Source organism: Cervus elaphus, chromosome 5 (assembly GCF_910594005.1).
Source record: "Cervus elaphus chromosome 5, mCerEla1.1, whole genome shotgun sequence".
Taxonomy (NCBI): domain Eukaryota; kingdom Metazoa; phylum Chordata; class Mammalia; order Artiodactyla; family Cervidae; genus Cervus; species Cervus elaphus.
In genome coordinates, this window is record NC_057819.1 from 66168235 (window position 1) to 66185662 (window position 17428).

Below are 17428 nucleotides of genomic sequence, written 5' to 3' on the forward strand. Positions count from 1 at the left end.
TGTCCATTGTTCCATGTCCAGTTCTAACTGTTTCTTCTTGACCTGCATACAGGTTTCTTAGGAGGCAGGTAAGGTGGTTTGGTCACTCCCATCTCTTCAAGAATTTTCCATGGTCTGCTGTGATCCATATAGTCAAAGCCTTTAGTGTAGTCAGAGGCAAAAGTAGATGTTTTTTCCTGGAACTCCCTTGCTTTCTCCATGATCCAAAGATTGTTGGCAATTTGATCTCTGGTTCCTCTTCCTTCTCGAAACCCAGCTTGTCCATCTGCAAGTTCTCAGTTCATACACTGCTAAAGCTTAGTTTGAAGGATTTTGAGCATAACCTAGCTAGCATGTGAAATGAGCCCAACTGTACAGTAGTTTGAACATTCTTTGGCATTGCCTCTCTATGGGATTGGAACGAAAACTGACATTTTCTAGTTCTGTGGCTACTGCTGAGTTTTCCAAATTTGCTGGCATATTGAGTGCAGCACTTTAACAGCATCATCTTTTAGGATTTTACATAGCTTAGCTGGAATTTCATCACCTCCACTAGCTTTGTTTGTAGTAATGCTTCCTAAGGTCCTCTTGACTTCACACTCCAGGATGTCTGGCTCTAGGTGAGTGGCTTCACTGTCATGGTTATCTGGGTCATTAAGACCTTTCTTATATAGTTTTTCTGTGTTCTTAATCTCTTCTGCTTCTGTTAGGTCCTTACAAAATATATTGTGCCCATCCTTACATGAAATGTTCTCTGGATATCTCCAGTTTTCTTGAAGAAATCTCTAGTCTTTCTCATTCAATTGTTTTCTTCCTCTTCTTTTTGCATTGTTCACTGAAAAAGGCCTTCTTATCTCCTTGCTATTCTCTGGAACTCTGTATTCAGTTGGGTATACCTTTCCCTTTTTCCCTTGCTTTATGCTCCTCTTCTTTCCTGAACTATTTATAAAGCCTTCTCAGACAACCACTTTAATTTGTAGGTTAATACAACTCCAGTAAAAATTCCAAGAAACTAAATATCCATCAATAGATGAATGGATAAAGAAAATATGATATATCTCTATAATGGTAATTATTCAGCCTTAACAAATAATATCCTGCCATATAATAACATGGATGAACCTTGAGGACACTACATTTAGTGAAATAAACCAGCCATAGAAAGAGAAATATTGCTTGATTCCACTTATGTGACAGATCTAAAATAGAAAACTCAGAAGCAGAGAGCAGAATGGTGATTACCGGAGGCACGGCAGGGTGAAATGGGGTTGCTGTTGAGCAGGAAATGAAGTTTCAGTTATGCAAGATTAATATGTTTTAGATCATGGCATCCAGTCCCATCACTTCATGGCAAATAGATGGGGAAACAGTGGAAACAGTGGCTGACTTTATTTTTCCAGGCTCCAAAATCACTGCAGATGGTGACTGCAGCCATGAAATTAAAAGACGCTTACTTCTTGGAAGGAAGGTTATGACCAACCTAGACAGCATATTAAAAAGCAGAGACATTACTTTGCCAACAAAGGTCCGTCTGGTCAAGGCTATGGTTTTTCCAGTGGTCATATATGGATGTGAGAGTTGGACTATAAAGAAAGCTGAACACTGAAGAACTGATGCTTTTGAACTGTGGTGTTGGAGAAGACTCTTGAGAGTCCCTTGGACAGCAAGGAGATCCAACCAGTCCATCCTAAAGGAGATCAGTCCTGGGTGTTCATTGGAAGGACTGATGTTGAAGCTGAAACTCCAATACTTTGGCCACCTGATGCGAAGAGTTGACTCATTTGAAATGACCCTGATGTTGAGAAAGATTAAAGGCAGGAGGAGGAGGGGATGACAGAGGATGAGATGGTTGGATGGCATCACCAACTCGATAGACATGGGTTTGGGTAAATTCCAGGAGTTCGTGACGGTCAGGGAGGCCTGGCATGCTGCAGTCCATGGGATCGCAAGGAGTCGGACACGACTGAGCGACTGAACTGAACTGAACTGAATTGAATGTGTTTTAGAGATCTGCTGCACAGCAGTGTGCCTATAGTTAACATGCAGTTTTGTACACTTAAAATTTGTTAAGAGATTTAATGTTAAGTAGATTAAGTAGATTTAACTTTAACTTAATGTTAACATTAAGTGGATTTAATGTTAGATATGACAAATAAAAATCATCAAAAAAGGAAAAATTTTATGAGACGATTGCTATCCACAATGCATAGTTATATAAGGTTTGCAAGATTTAAAAGGAAGATGTTTTGGCCTAATGACTAAATTCTAGATTGGATCTATATGATTTTTTTAAAAATTTTTCTCATTAATTTGGATGAGTTTTCACCTGAAATAAAATATGCATGCCATAGTTATGTGGGTTACATTAATGAAGATGTGATGAGCTGTATATTACCACAATATCATGAATAAATTTCCTTTTCATAGAAAAACAATCCCAGTAGATATGCATGTGTGTGTGTGTGTGTGTGTGTGTGTGTAAAACTTAACAAGTGGATACAATGCTTTATGTTAGAGCAAATGACCAATAACAGCCAATATATTGTTACTTGAGGCAGAACATGAGGATGGGGTAAGTATTGAGGGAGGGAGTTCTGCTTCCCTGATATGAAGACTTATAAAGCCAAGGTAATTAAGAGAGTGTGGTGTTGGTGTTTGGATAGACAAAGAAATGAATGGAAAAGTCACGGAAACATGATATATATACATATGATCATGGTGGTACTGCAGATCACAGGAGAAGGTTATTGCCATTAGAATAACAGGAAATCATGGTTTTAAAAAAAAGAAAGGAAAGGGAAGAAAAAGAAAGGGTAGGAAAAAGGCTATCCATAACTCATGTAAAACACAAAAATCAATTCTAGATGCACTAAAGATGAAAATATGAAACATAGGAAGACTATAAAATTTTAAAAAGACAATGTAAGAATAATTTCATGACCTCAAGGAAGGGAAGAATATCTTAAACAACTTACAAAAAAGGCAAACCGAAAAGTAAAAAATTCATTCTAAATTTTAGATTCATTCTAAAATTGATCTTCCCTGGTGGCTCAGTGGTAAAGGATCGACTTGCCAATGCAGGAGATACAGGCTCAATCCCTGGGTCAGGAAGATCCCCTGGAAAAGGAAATGGCAACCCATTCTACTAGTCTTGCTTGGGAAATCCCATGGACAGAGAAGCCTGGTGGGCTACAAGTCCTTGGGGTCTTGAAAGAGTTGGACATGACTTAGCAACCAAACAATAACAACATTAAAATCAAAACATATCATTAAGAGAGTGAAAGACAGGCCATAAATTATAAAAAAAAAATTTGTAACAAAACCAAAGGAGGAATAATAGAATATATTTAAAGTCTTTACATTTCAGAAAGAAAAACACAAGCTTGAAGAAAAATAGGCAAAAATATCAATATGCATTTCACATAGAAGAAAACAGAAATGCTCAATAAACTATGAAAAAAGTGCCCAAATTCACTAGTAGAAAGAAAATCTAAGTTAAAGCCACAGTGGGATAATATTTCACACCCACCAGATTGGCAATAGAAAGTAAACAACTGTGACAGCTCTCATTGGATGCCGGTAGAATATAATGGAGGAACTACTTCATAACACAAGTTGGCACCATCTATACAGCTTAACATACACACACATACACTAACATACACTCACATATACTCTGAGGTATTTGTCCAGCCTACACTTCAGGGCTTAAAGAACTCTTTACTTGTGCACCAGAAGACGCATATGAGATTGTTCATTATATCCCCAGACAAGAAAACCTCACTGCTCATCAACAGCAGATGGATAAATAACTGTGATATAGATTTACAATAGCATATCATAAAGCAATGAAAATAAAAGAATAAAATAATACAAGCTACACACCTTAGCGTGGATGATTGTAACTCTGAATTTAAAAAACCTATCAATAGAATGCATGCATGTGTGCTAAGTTACTTCAGTCATGTCCGATTCTGTGTGATGCTATGGACTGCATCCCGCCAGGCTCCTTTGTCCATGAAATTCTCTAGGCAAGAATACTGTAGTGGGTTGTCATGCACTCCTCCAGGGGATCGTCCCAATTCAGGGATCAAACTCACGTCTTCAATGTCTACCTGCATTGGCAGGTGGATTCTTTACCACTAGTGCCAGCTGGGAAGCCCAATACCAATAAATACATAGGGTATTTTTTGAATCCATTTAGGTAAATTCAAAGCAAAACCAATGCTTCTACTAAATTTCTATTTGTAGGAATGCATTTAGTATATTCACAAGGGAATAATTATCCCTGAAGTATGGGCATTAATCAGGCTGGAGCAGTGGAGATGCAATCAAAAAAGGGCCCAAAGGGAACATGAGTGATAATGACAGTGTTCTATTTTGTAACCTTGGCAGCAGGTACATATCATTCTTTGCTATTCTTCTTTAATAGCTTCTGTACTATACATCATAGTAAAAATGTTGAGCAAAAAGCAATTCACAGAAGAGTTCATTCAGTGTGATTCTATTATGAAGTTTAAATCAAAGTAAATCGAAACAATGCACTGTCTAGGGATTCAAACATAATGGGGAAATTATAATGAAAAAAAAAGGTAGTGTTCAATACCAAATAGAGATTACTGACTTACCGATTACATCTGGGGTGAAATAAGACAGCTAGGAGAGGGAAGGGGCACACAGGGGCTTCTTGAGGTTCAGTGATGTCTCTTATTTGGAGATGGGTGGCAAAGATGTGGCCTTTTATTTTACTGTTGTTCATTAAATAGTTGTATATCTCTCAACATAACAGCTTATAGCTATTAAACAATAAAATTTTGAAATATATTTCAACTTGAGTCAATCAGTAATTAAAACTATAGTTTTCTGTAGATGACCACTTTGAACTAACCCTTAGATGTATTCTATCTTCATTTTAATGAGAGACTAAAGAAAATAAGGCCAAGCCTGGGCCATGTTAGGGGTGATGTGGCAAAAGGATTTGGGTGACCCGGGAAAATGTGAAAACTCAAATTTACCTTCTCCCTAAGCATTCTAATCTCAGCTCCTTTCCTAGAACCCTCAGACGTCAGACTGCTAGAGACTTAATGACTGGTGGGGGAAAAAGGTTTGGTGGTGTTCACAAATGGCCTTCTTGCCAATAGGCTTCCTGAACCGTTTGCTAACCACATGATGGGGTGAAGAGATGAAGACTTCTTGCAGGCTACATCAGAGAGGTTGCTGAGCAAAGGCTGAATGTATAAAAACAACTGTAATACTACCCTGAAGGAGAAGGCTTTTGCTTAAGAAATGACCCCCCTCTCAATTCTTCCCATGTGTACACAGTATGGATTAAATAAGGCAGTTGTACGGTAATACAGAAATTATTAAAAACATTCTTCTTGAGGTTTGACAACGAAGCAGTAGATACATATCTATGACATAGTTGTTAGATTAAAAAAAGAATGTTTCAAATAATCAATTGGTATTCATTTAAGGCACAATAATGGTCTTATTAAAGCTAAATTTAATACATGCTGTATTTGGAAGTAATTTCTTTACCACCACATAGAAACCTTTCCAGTTTTCCTTTCTTGTTGCACTGTTGACATTAAGTGGCGAATTAGAAGAATCTCTGATGAAAACTTCCTAAGGCTAGACATGTGTGCTTATTTTCAGTTCAACCCCATTCTCACTGATCTCCCTATTACATTCCCAATTCTCCCAAATGGATGGGGAAATTATAAGTAGAAACCAATTTATCACCAGATAACAGGTAGGGTAGGGCAGGTACTGTTTAACTTGCAAATGTGAGGAATAGAATTCTTAGAGAATACATATAAACAAATATTTTCTGATATCTCATCAGCTACCATAAAAATGCTTTGTTGTTTACCTTTGAAATTATTTACATCTGGCAATTTCTACCTTTGCAATCTTGAGTTTTCTTTGCAGACGTATGCCTTACTAGCAACAGTAAGTGGAGCAGAAAATAAAGCACAGAGGGTTTACCTGATTTAGAATTCAAGGAAAAAGCTCCATCTTCATTTCCATTAAAAACTGAGTAGTTAATGCTGTCCCGAATTGAGTCTGGAGCAAAAGCTTTTATAGTCACAACAGAAGTACCTGTAAAAATTAGGCAAAACAAACACACAAACCAAAAAAAAAAAAAAAAGAAACCAACTTTAGTAAAAGGAAACTCAGAAAAAACCACTGGGTGGTTATTATTTGCCCATTAATTATATTTTCACTTATTCATTCAGTCAATGATTACTTATTGAGTATAGTCCATAAGCCAAGTCCCATGAAAGGTGTTGGGGGATATAGCGACAAACAAGATAGAAAAGATCTCTGTCTTCCTGCTGGTAATTAACTGATGGGAGGATATGAACAATAAACCATTAAAGAAATACATAATCAAGGTAGATTTTGGAAGTTCTAAGTTCCCTGCAAAGAATTAAATAAAGTTATACTTCTGCTGCTGGGGAGGTAAACACCCCTTTGTAGAGGCCTCAGAGGAATGACATTCCAGTTGAACTCTGAAGCATGAGAAGCCACAGAAAGGATCGGAAGAAATGGATTCTAGGAGAAAGAGTAGTGAGTGGTAAAGAGGCCCTGGGCTGGGAAAAGGCTTGCCTTGATGAGGCACAGTGAGTAAGAGAAATGTGGATGGTGAAGACAGGAATGAGGAGGGCAGGATCAGATTTTACTCTTAGTGCATTGGGAAGACACAGAAGTATTTTAAAGAAGTGAGCAAAATTATTGGATTTACTTTTAAAAGGCATCAATCTGACTGCTGTCTGGACAAGAAAAAAGGGGGTAAGTATGGAAAAGAGAGGCTGATTATGATACTACTGCACTAGTCCGTGCAAAAGACAACAACCTAGGATAACTGGAGAGGAGGGATGAAAAAACGGGGACAATTAAGGTCATATGTTGACACATTTTCCTGAACATTGCATGAGATGTGGGAAAGGAGGTAACAAAAGTATAAATATAAGAAATCTTTCTTCAACCAGTTTCCACTAGAATTGTGGGTAAAAGGAACACAACTAGAGAGTAATCAAGGTCTTAACTGCATGATACAGATTCACTCAAGAATTGCTAAGCTAAGGCAGAAACAGTCAAGAGAAAACTTCAAGGAAAAGACAGGAACTGATCTAGGGGTAGGAATTAGTGAAGAAAGAATGAAGTCATGTTGGTTTTTAGGAAACAGACTGATTACCAGCATAAAAGGAAAATCAGCAAGGACCTAGCTAGTAAGACAACTGGTGTGATGAGCCGCAGTTTCCATGGAAATGTTTTCAAGAATCTATCTGGGTCCCAAGTCAGCAGTCCGTCATCTCCATTTATATAATATCTTATGCCCTTTGCTGTCACCTCTGCCTTGCGTCTAGTCTCTTCTGTCCACTTGTCACTCTCTTATGATGGCCTCTCCTGTCTTATTTTTAAGTATTTTCATTTAATTAACTTTATTAGGGTAAAATTTACATACAAACCTTCCCTGGCTGCTCAAATGGTAAAGAATCTGCCTGCAATGCAGGAGACTCAGGTTTAATCCCTGGGTTGGGAAGATCCCCTGGAGAAATGAGTGGCAACCCACTCCAGTGGGTTGGAGAATTTAACGGAGAGGAGCCTGGAAGCCTACAGCTGGCTACAGTCCATGGGGTCACAAAGAGTCAGACATAACTGATAGACTAACACAGTTTAAGTATTAGTTCTATATACTATACACACTTATAACACAACTATACACACCTGTGACAACTATACACACCTGTGGAGCCACCATCACATTTAAGATGTAGAATATTTCTACCTACACAAAAAGTTCTCTCAGACCCTTGGCCATTCTACATTTGTTTATCCTTTACTCATCTATGGACATTTGTATTGTTTTCAGTATGGGGCTTATTAATAATGCCGCTATAAACATTCATGTAGAAGTATTTTTGTGGACAAACATCCTCATTTCTATAGGAAGTGTATATTTATCCTCATAAGAAATCAAAAAACTACTTTCCAAAGTGGTTGTAACATTTAATTAATTAGTTTATTATTGAAGTATAGGTGATTTATAATGTGTTAGTTTCTGGTCTACAGTAAAGTTATTCAACATACATGTACATAATCTTTTTCATATTCTTTTCCACTATGGCTTATTACAGGATCATGGCATCTGGTCCCATCACTTCATGGCAAATAGATGGGGAAATGGAAACAGTGACAGACTTTACTTTTTTGGGCTCCAAAATCACTGCAGATGGTGACTGCAGCCATGAAATTAAAAGATGTTTGCTCCTTGGAAGAAAAGTTATGACCAACCTACATGGCATATTAAAAAGCAAAGACATTACTTTGCCAACAAAGGGCCATCTAGTCAAAGCTTTGGTTTTTCCTGTAGTCATGTATGGATGTGAGAGTTGGACTATAAAGCTGAGTGCCAAAGAATTGATGCTTTTGACCTGTGGTGTTGGAGAAGACTCTTGAGAGTCCCTTGGACTGCACAGAGATTCAACCTAAAGGAGATCCTAAAGGAGATCAGTCCTGAATATTCATTGGAAGGACTGATGCTGAAACTCCAATAATTTGGCCACCTGATGCAAAGAACTGACTCATCTGAAGAGATACTGATGCTGGGAAAGATTGAAGGTGGAAAGAGAAGGGGATGACAGAGGATGCGATGGTTGGATGGCATCACTGACTTGATGGACATGAGTTTGAGTAAACTCCAGGAGTTGGTGATGGACTGGGAGGCCTGGCATGCTGCAGTCCATGGGGTCGCAAAGAGTCAGACACAACTGAACAACTGAACTGAACTGAATACAATTCCCTGTGCCATAGAGTAAGACCTTGATGTTTACGGTGGTTGTACCATTTTGTATTCCTGCTAGCAACATACAGGAATTCCATTTGCTCTACATTCACTGGTATTGTCAGTCTCTTTTAAATTTTGGTCATCCTAGTAGGTATGTAGTAGTGATTCGTGTGGCTTTAATCTCCCTAATATCTGATGATGTTGAACATATGTTCATGTGCTTATTGTCATTTCCAATTCCCTTTATAGTTCATTTTGTACTTTGCCTTCTTGTTCTCTATTTATCCACCACTTCTGATAATTCTTTATTTTTCCTGAGCTTCCTGTCATAGGCCCATAACTCATGGCATCTATTTTAGACTCCCACTCTGGCAATGAGTGTTCTGAACATACCTGAAGACTGATCTTATCTCTCCACTAAGTTGAACTAGATTCTGTGAGTGCAGAAGAATTTTATTATATATTTGTATTCTATATATCTCTATAAATCTAGTTTTGCCTCTAAAATTTCATGTACTTACAAATCATATAATAACTGTCATCTTTGCTTAGCAAACATTTTTTTTTCACTTATTTTTATTAGTTGGAGGCTAATTACTTTACAATATTGTAGTGGTTTTTGCCATACATTGACATGAATCAGCCATGGATTTATACGTGTTCCCCATCCTGATCCCCTCTCCCGCCTCTCTCCCCACCCCATCCCTCTGGGTCTTCCCAGTGCACCAGCCCTGAGCACTTGTCTCATGCATCCAACCTGGGCTGGTGATCTGTTTCACCCTTGATAGTATACTTGTTTCAATGCTGTTCTCTCTGAACATCCCACCCTTGCCTTCTCCCACAGAGTCTAAATGTCTGTTCTGTACATCTGTGTCTCTTTTTCTGTTTTGCATATAGGGTTATCATTACCATCTTTTTAAACTCCATATATATGTGTTAGTACACTGTATTGGTCTTTATCTTTCTGGCTTTGCTTAGCAAACATTTTTGAGAACCAAGTATGTTGCTGTGTGAATCAAGTGTTAGGAGCTTTGCATGTTCCAGATGAAATGACAAGATAGAACCCCAGAAAAACAACTAAATAAAGTGAAGGTAAGAAATCTACCTGATAAGGAGTTCAAGATAATAATCATGAAGATACTCAAAGAACTCAGGATAAAACTCAGCTAGAAGTTTAAGACACAGTTTGAAAATTTAAAAGAGAACCAAACAAACTGAAGAATATAATAACTGAAATTAAAAATTCACTGGAAGGAATCAATAGTAGATTAGATGATACAGAGGAATGAATAATTGACATAGAAGACAGAGTATCAGAAATCCTGTAGGTTAAACAGAAAAGAAAAGAATAAAAAAATGAAGATATTTTAAGGGGCCTCTGGGACAATTATCAAGGTATATTTTCATTCACATTGTAGAGGTCCAGAAGAAAAGAGAGAAAGGGCTCAGAGAACATATTTGAAGACATAATAACAAGACTTCTCTAACCTGGGAAAGGAAACATTCCTCCAGGTCCAGAAATCATAGAGAATCATAGAGAAAGGATTAACACTAAAAAGGATGATGCTAGGACACATTATAATTAAAATGTCAAGAATTAAGGATAAAGAGATAATGTTAAAAGCAGCAAGAGGATATCAATAAGTTATATACCATGGAACTCTCATAAGGCTATCAGCTGACTTTTCAGCAGAAGGTCTGCAGAACAAAAGGGTGTGGCATAATATACTTGAAGTGGTAAAAAAGACATACTTATAACCAAATCTGAAGGAAAGATAAAAAATTTTACAGACAAGCAAAAGCTAAAACAGTTCAGCACCAGGAATCAAACTTTCTAAGAAATATTAAAGGGACTTCTCTAAGTGAAAAAGAAAAGGCCAAAACTAGAAATATTAAAATGACAACAGGAAAAACTTCTTTGGTAAAGGCAAACATACAGTAAAGGTAGATCAATCACTCATAAAGCTAGTGCAGTTCAGCTCAGTTCAGTTCAGTCGCTTAGTCATGTCCGACTCTTTGTGACCCCATGAATCACAGCACGCCAGGCCTCCCTGTCCATCACCAACTCCCGGAGTTTAGTCAAACTCATGTCCATCGAGTCAGTGATGCCATCCAACCATTTCATCCTCTGTCATCCCCTTCTCCTCCTGCCCTCAATCTTCCCCAGCATCAGGGTCTTTTCCAATGAGTCAGCTCTTCGCATCAGGTGGCCAAAGTATTGGAGTTTCAGCTTCAACATCAGTCCTTCCAATGAATATTCAGGACTGATCTCCTTTAGGATCTCCTTTAGGTTGAATCTCCGTGCAGTCCAAGGGACTCTCAAGAGTCTTCTCCAACACCACAGTTCAAAAGCATCAATTCTTCGGCGCTGAGTTTTCTTTATAGTCCAACTCTCACATCCATACATGACCACTGGAAAAACCATAGCCTTAACTAGATGGACCTTTGTTGGCAAAGTAATGTCTCTGCTTTTTAATATGCTTTCTAGGTTGGTCATCACTTTTCTTCCAAGGAGTAAGTGTCTTTTAATTTCATGGCTACAATCACCATCTGCAGGGATTTTGGAGCCTAGAAAAGTAAAGTCGGCCACTGTTTCCACATCTATTTGCCATCAAGTGATGGGACCAGATGCCATGATCTTAGTTTTCTGAATGTTGAATTTTAAGCCAACTTTTTCACTCCCCTCTTTCACTTTCATCAAAAGGCTCTTTAGTTCTTCACTTTCTACCATAAGGGTGGCGTCATCTGCATATCTGAGGTTATTGATATTTCTCCCGGCAGTCTTGATTCCAGCTTGTGCTTCCTCCAGTCCAGCATTTCTCATGATGTACCCTGCATGTAAGTTAAATAAGCAGAGTGACAATATTCAGTCTTGACATACTCCTTTTCCTATTTGGAACCAGTCTGTTGTTCCATGTCCATTTCTAACTGTTGCTTCCTGACCTGCATACAGGTTTCTCAAGAGGCAGGACAGGTAGTCTGGTATTCCTATCTCTTTCAGAATTTTCCACAGATAATTGTGATAAAGCTAGTATGGAGGTTAAAAGACAATAGTCAAATCATCTATAGTCACAATAAGTAGTTAGAGAATCCACAAAACAAAAAGATGTCAAAAAATACAATGTCAAAAACAGTAAATGTGGTGGAGTGAAAATGTATGGTTGTTAAAATGTATTCAAACTAAGAAGTCAGCAACTTTAAATAGATAAACAAATAGCTGTCTATAAACCACAAACAAGCAATCTACAACAGATACAACACAAAACAGAGAAAGGAATCCAAACATAACACATAAACAGTCATCACAAAGGAAGACAGCAAAAAGAAAAAAAAGAACTACAAATACAACCTCTACAGAATTAACAAAATGACAATAAGGTATACCTATCAATAACTACTTTAAATATAAATGGACCAAATCCTCCAATCAAGAGACATAGAGTGGCCAAATGAATGCAAAAACAATACCTATGTATGTGTTGCTTACAAAAGACCTACTTCAATCTAAACACACACACAAATTTAAAGTAGGGGATGGAAAAAGGTATCTCATTCAAATGCAAATGAAAGAAAGCCAGGGTAGTACCACTCATATCAGAAAAAATAGACTTTAAAACAAAGACTGTAATTTAAAATGAGGGACAATACAGAATGATTGTGACCATTCCAAGAATATATAATAACTAAAAATATATATACACCAAACTTGGGAGCACCTAAATACATAAAGCGAATATTAACAGACATAAAAGGAGAAACTGACAGTAATATAATAATAGTAGTGGACTTTAACACCCTATTTACCTCAATGGAGAGATCATACAGGCAGAAAATCCACAAGAAAACACCAACCTCAAGCAACACATTACACTGGATGGACTTAATAAATATGTATAGAACAGTCCATCACAAAGCAGTAGAACACATATCATTTTCAAGTGTTCATCAATAGATGAATGTATAGAGAAGATGTGGTATGTATGTACAATGGACTATTACTCAGTCATAAAAAGAATGAAATTTTGTCAGTTTCAACATCTTGGATAGACCTAGAGGGAGCTATACTAAGTGAAATAATTCAGACAGAGACAGACAAATACTCTATGATTTCACTTAATGTGGATTCTAAAAAGCAAAACAAATGAACAAATATAACCAAACACAATCAGAATCACAGATATATACAAAGAACAAACAGGTGATTGCCAAAAGGGATGAGAGAAATAGGTGAGGGAGACTACTAGGTACAAAATCAATGAATCATGAGCTTGGAATGTACAGTACGAGAAGTTGAGTTCAGTTCAGCCACTCAGTCATGTCCAACTCTTTGCAGCCCCATGGATTTCAGCATGCCAGTCTTCCCTGTCCATCACGAACTTCCGGAGCTCAATCAAACTCATGTCCATTAAGTTGGTGATGCCATCTTATCCTCTGTCATCCCCTTCTCCGCCTGGCTTCAATCTTTCCCAGCATCAGGGTCTTTCCCAGTGAGTCAGTTCTTCACATCAGGTGGCCAAATTATTGGAGTTTCAGCTTCAACATCAGTCCTTCCAATGAATATTCAGGACTGATTTCTTTTAGGGTTGACAGGTTGGATCTCCTTGTAGTCCAAGGGACTCTCAAGAGTCTTCTCCAACACCACAGTTCAAAAGCATCAATTCTTTGGCACTCAGCTTTCTTTATAGTCCAACTCTCACATCCATACTGACTACTGGAAAAACCATAGCTTTGACTAGACAGACCTTAGTTGTCAAAGTAATGTCTGTGAATTTTAATATGCTGTCTAGGTTGGTCATAGCTTTTCTTCCAAGGAGCAAGCATCTTTTAATTTCATGACTGTAGTCACCATCTGCAGTGATTTTGGAGCCCAAGAAATTAAAGTCTCTCACTGTTTCCATTGTTTCCCCATCTTTGGCCATGAAATGATGGGACCAGATGCCATAACCTTCGTATTCTGAATGTTGAGCTTTAAGCCAACTTTTTCACTCTCCTCTTTCATTTTCATCAAGAGGCTCTTTAGTTCTTCTTCGCTTTCTGCCATAAGGGTGGTGTTATCTATGTATCTGAGGTTATTGATATTTCTTCCAGCAATCTTGATTCAAGGTTGTGCTTCATCCAGTCCAGCATTTCTCATGATGTTCTCTGCATTGATGTTAAATAAGCAGGATGATGATATACAACCTTGACATACTCCTTTCCAAATTTGGAACCAGTCTGTTATTTCATGTCTGGTTCTAACTGCTGCTTCTTGACCTGCATACAGATTTCTCAGGAGGCAGGTAAGGTGGTCCGGTATGCCCATCTCTTTAAGAATCTTCCACATTATGTTGTGATTCACAGTCAAAAGCTTTGGTGTAGTCAATAAAGCAGAAGTAGATGTTTTTCTGGAATTCTCTTGCTTCTTTTTATGATCCAATGGATGTTGGCAATTTGATCCCTGGTTCCTCTGCCTTTTCAAAGCTGGCTTGAATCTCTGGAAGTTCAGGGTTCAAGTACTGTTGAAGCCTGGCTTGGAGAATTTTGAGCATTATTTTCTAGCATGTGATATGAGTGCAACTATGTGGTAGTTTGAATATTCTTTGGCATTGCCTTTCTTTAGGATTGGAATGAAAGTGACCTTTTCCAGTCCTGTGGCCACTGCTGAGTTTTCCAAATATGCTGGCATATTGAGTGCAGTACTTTCCCAGCATCATCTTTTAGGATTTGAAATAGCTCAACTAGAATTCCATCACCTCCAATAGCTTTGTTCATAGTGATGCTGCCTAAGGCCCACTTGACTTCACATTCCAGGATGTCTGGCTCTAGGTGAACCACCAAAAAAATATGTCCTTTTCATCATAGGGGACTGGAATGCAAAAGTAGAAAGTCAAGAGATACCTGGAGTAACAGGCAAATTTGGCCTCGGAGTACAAAATAAGCAGGGCAAAGGCTAACAGAGGTTCACCAAGATAACACATTGATCATAGCAAACACCCTCTTCCAACAACATAAGAGAAGACTACACATGGACGTCACCAGATGCTCAACACCAAAATCAGATTGATTATATTCTTTGTAGCCAAAGATGGAGAGGCTCTATACAGTCAGTAAAAGCAAGACCAGGAGCTGACTCTGGCTCTGATCATGAACTCTGTATTGCAAAATTCAGACTTCAATTGAAGAAAGTAGGAGAAATCACTAGACCATTCAGGTATGACCTACATCAAATCCCTTTTGAATATGTAGTAGAAGTGACAAATAGATTCAAGGGATTAGATCTGGTAAGACAAAGTCCCTGAAGAATCATGGACAGAGGTTCATGACATTGCACTGGAGGCAGTGATCAAGACCATCCCCAAGAGAAAAAAAATACAAAAAGTAAAAATGCTTGTCTGAGGAGACCTTCCAAATAGCTGAGAAAAGAGGAGAAGTGAAAGGCAAAGGAGAAAAGAAAAGATATACCCATTTGAATGCAGAGTTCCAAAGAATAGCAAGGATTAGAAAGCCTTCCTCAGTGATCAATGCAAAGAAATAGAGGAAAACAACAGAATGGGAAAGACTAGAGATCTCTTCAAGAAAATGAGAGACACCAAGGGAACATTTCATGCAAAGATGACCACAATAAAGGACAGAAATGGTATAGACCTAACAGAAGCAGGAGATATTAAGAAGAGGTGCCAAGAATACACAGAAGAACTATACAAAAGAGATCTTCATGACACAGATAATCACGATAGTGTGGTCACCAACCTAGAGTCAGACATCCTGGAGTGCAAAGTCAAGTGGGCCTTAGGAAGCATCACTACAAACAAAGCTAGTGGGGATGACGGAATTCCAGTTGAACTATTTCAAATCCTAAAAGATGATGCTGTGAATGTGCTGCCCTCCATATGCCAGCAAATTTGGAAAACTCAGCATTGGCCACAGTATGAGAAATATAGTAATAAATGTAATATATATCTATGGTGACAGAGGATAACTAGACTTATAATGGTGATAATTTTGCAATGTGTAGTTGCAGCTAATAGCTGTGTTGTATACCAGGGGCCAACATACTATTTTAGGTCAATTACACTTCAAAAATAAATAAACAAACAAACTCATAGAGAAAGATATCAGATTTGTGTTTACCAGAGGCAGGGAGATATAGGGTGATGGAATTGGGTGAAAGCAGTAAACAGGAATAAACTTACAGTTACAAGATAAACAAATACTAAGGGATATAATGTATAACATAATAAATATAATTAACCCAGATGTATGTTATATATGAAAGTTGTTGAGAGAATAAATCCTAAGTTATCATCATTTTCTTGTTTTCTTTTATTTTGTATCTATATGAGATGATAGGGGTTCACCAAACTTATTGTGATAATCATTTCATGATGTATGTAAGTCAAATCATGATGCTGTATATCTTAAAATTATACACTGCTCTATGTCAATTATATCTCAATAAAACTGGAAGAAAAAGTTGTTTTTGTACACAGTAGGTGCTTAATAAGTGTGGAAAGACAGGAGATAATAGAGGACACAGAAGAAGTAAGGAGAAGAGATGATTAGTGAAGTGTGAGAGATTAGAATAATGCTTCTCTGTTCAAAGGAAACTTCTAAAGCGAAAGCAATTTTTTTTTTCACTCAGTGAAGAATACAACTTCTGATATTGGAATTTGCAGTAGCTAAAAAATAGCACCTATTCAATATCTCTGCTGGGTTTCCTCATTGAATCCTACTCTGCAGGGTCTAGGAACAAGCTTTAAACAAATCCTGATAGAGATCATGGTAAAAATAATCCCTAAATGAAGTCAAATTGATGTATTTTTGTTTGAATACATAAAATGTTTTCACTAACATGAAGAGAAGAAATAAAAGGCCTGAAACAGGCAATATTTTCCCTAGGAATCTTTTCAACATTTAACACTCAAAGAAAAATACAATGATCAATATAAATATTAAAGGAAATAAATATGTGATATTGTCAACAAAACTTAAAATTCTGTGAAAAAGACATAAAACAATATTCATAATGGAGAAAGAATGGGAAAACCCAAACTGGATATATTACTCTCTTTTAAAATATTACGTTTAATATAAACTGTAATGAAGTTTAAAACTCCTTTATCAGAGTTTCCAAATGATTATTCTTTTCAAGCTAGTTATGAAGTCATTCAGTCACAAAATAAAGGATTTTAATTCAAATTGCCTTATAATCTGATGCTTATTTTGTTACATTTCAGGAGACCTTACTAACATAAAAATGCTTTACATTTTTGGTAGGAACATGACTTCATAGTAGTACAATAAATTTTATCTTCAGTGCTAAATCACAGTTCTGTGCTTCCTGGTACAATTTATTTATTTTATTTAATTAATTAATTTTACTTGGAGGCTAATTACTTTACAATATTGTAGTGGGTTTTGCCATACATTGATATGAATCAGCCATGGGTGAACATGTGTTCCCCATCCAGAATCCCCCTCCCACCTCCCTCCCCATCCCATCCCTCAGGGTCATCCCAGTGCACCAGCCCTGAGCACCTTGTCCCAGGCATCAAACCTGGACTGGTGATCTATTTCACATATGATAATATACATGTTCCAATGCTATTCTCTCAAATCATCCCACCCTCGCCTTCTCCCACAGAGTCCAAAAGACTGTTCTATACATCTGTGTTT

The 17428-nt window shown here is 37.5% G+C and overlaps 1 protein-coding gene across 2 annotated transcripts in view; it reads right to left on the bottom strand.

The window, feature by feature from the left end:
- Positions 1-17428, bottom strand: part of DCHS2 (dachsous cadherin-related 2) — a 331336-nt gene that overhangs the window by 47282 nt on the left and 266626 nt on the right. For both annotated transcript variants that reach the window (XM_043902663.1, XM_043902662.1), the window contains one exon: positions 5968-6081. In XM_043902663.1, coding sequence (XP_043758598.1) covers positions 5968-6081 — 114 coding nt within the window. The remainder of the gene's footprint in view (positions 1-5967; positions 6082-17428) is intronic.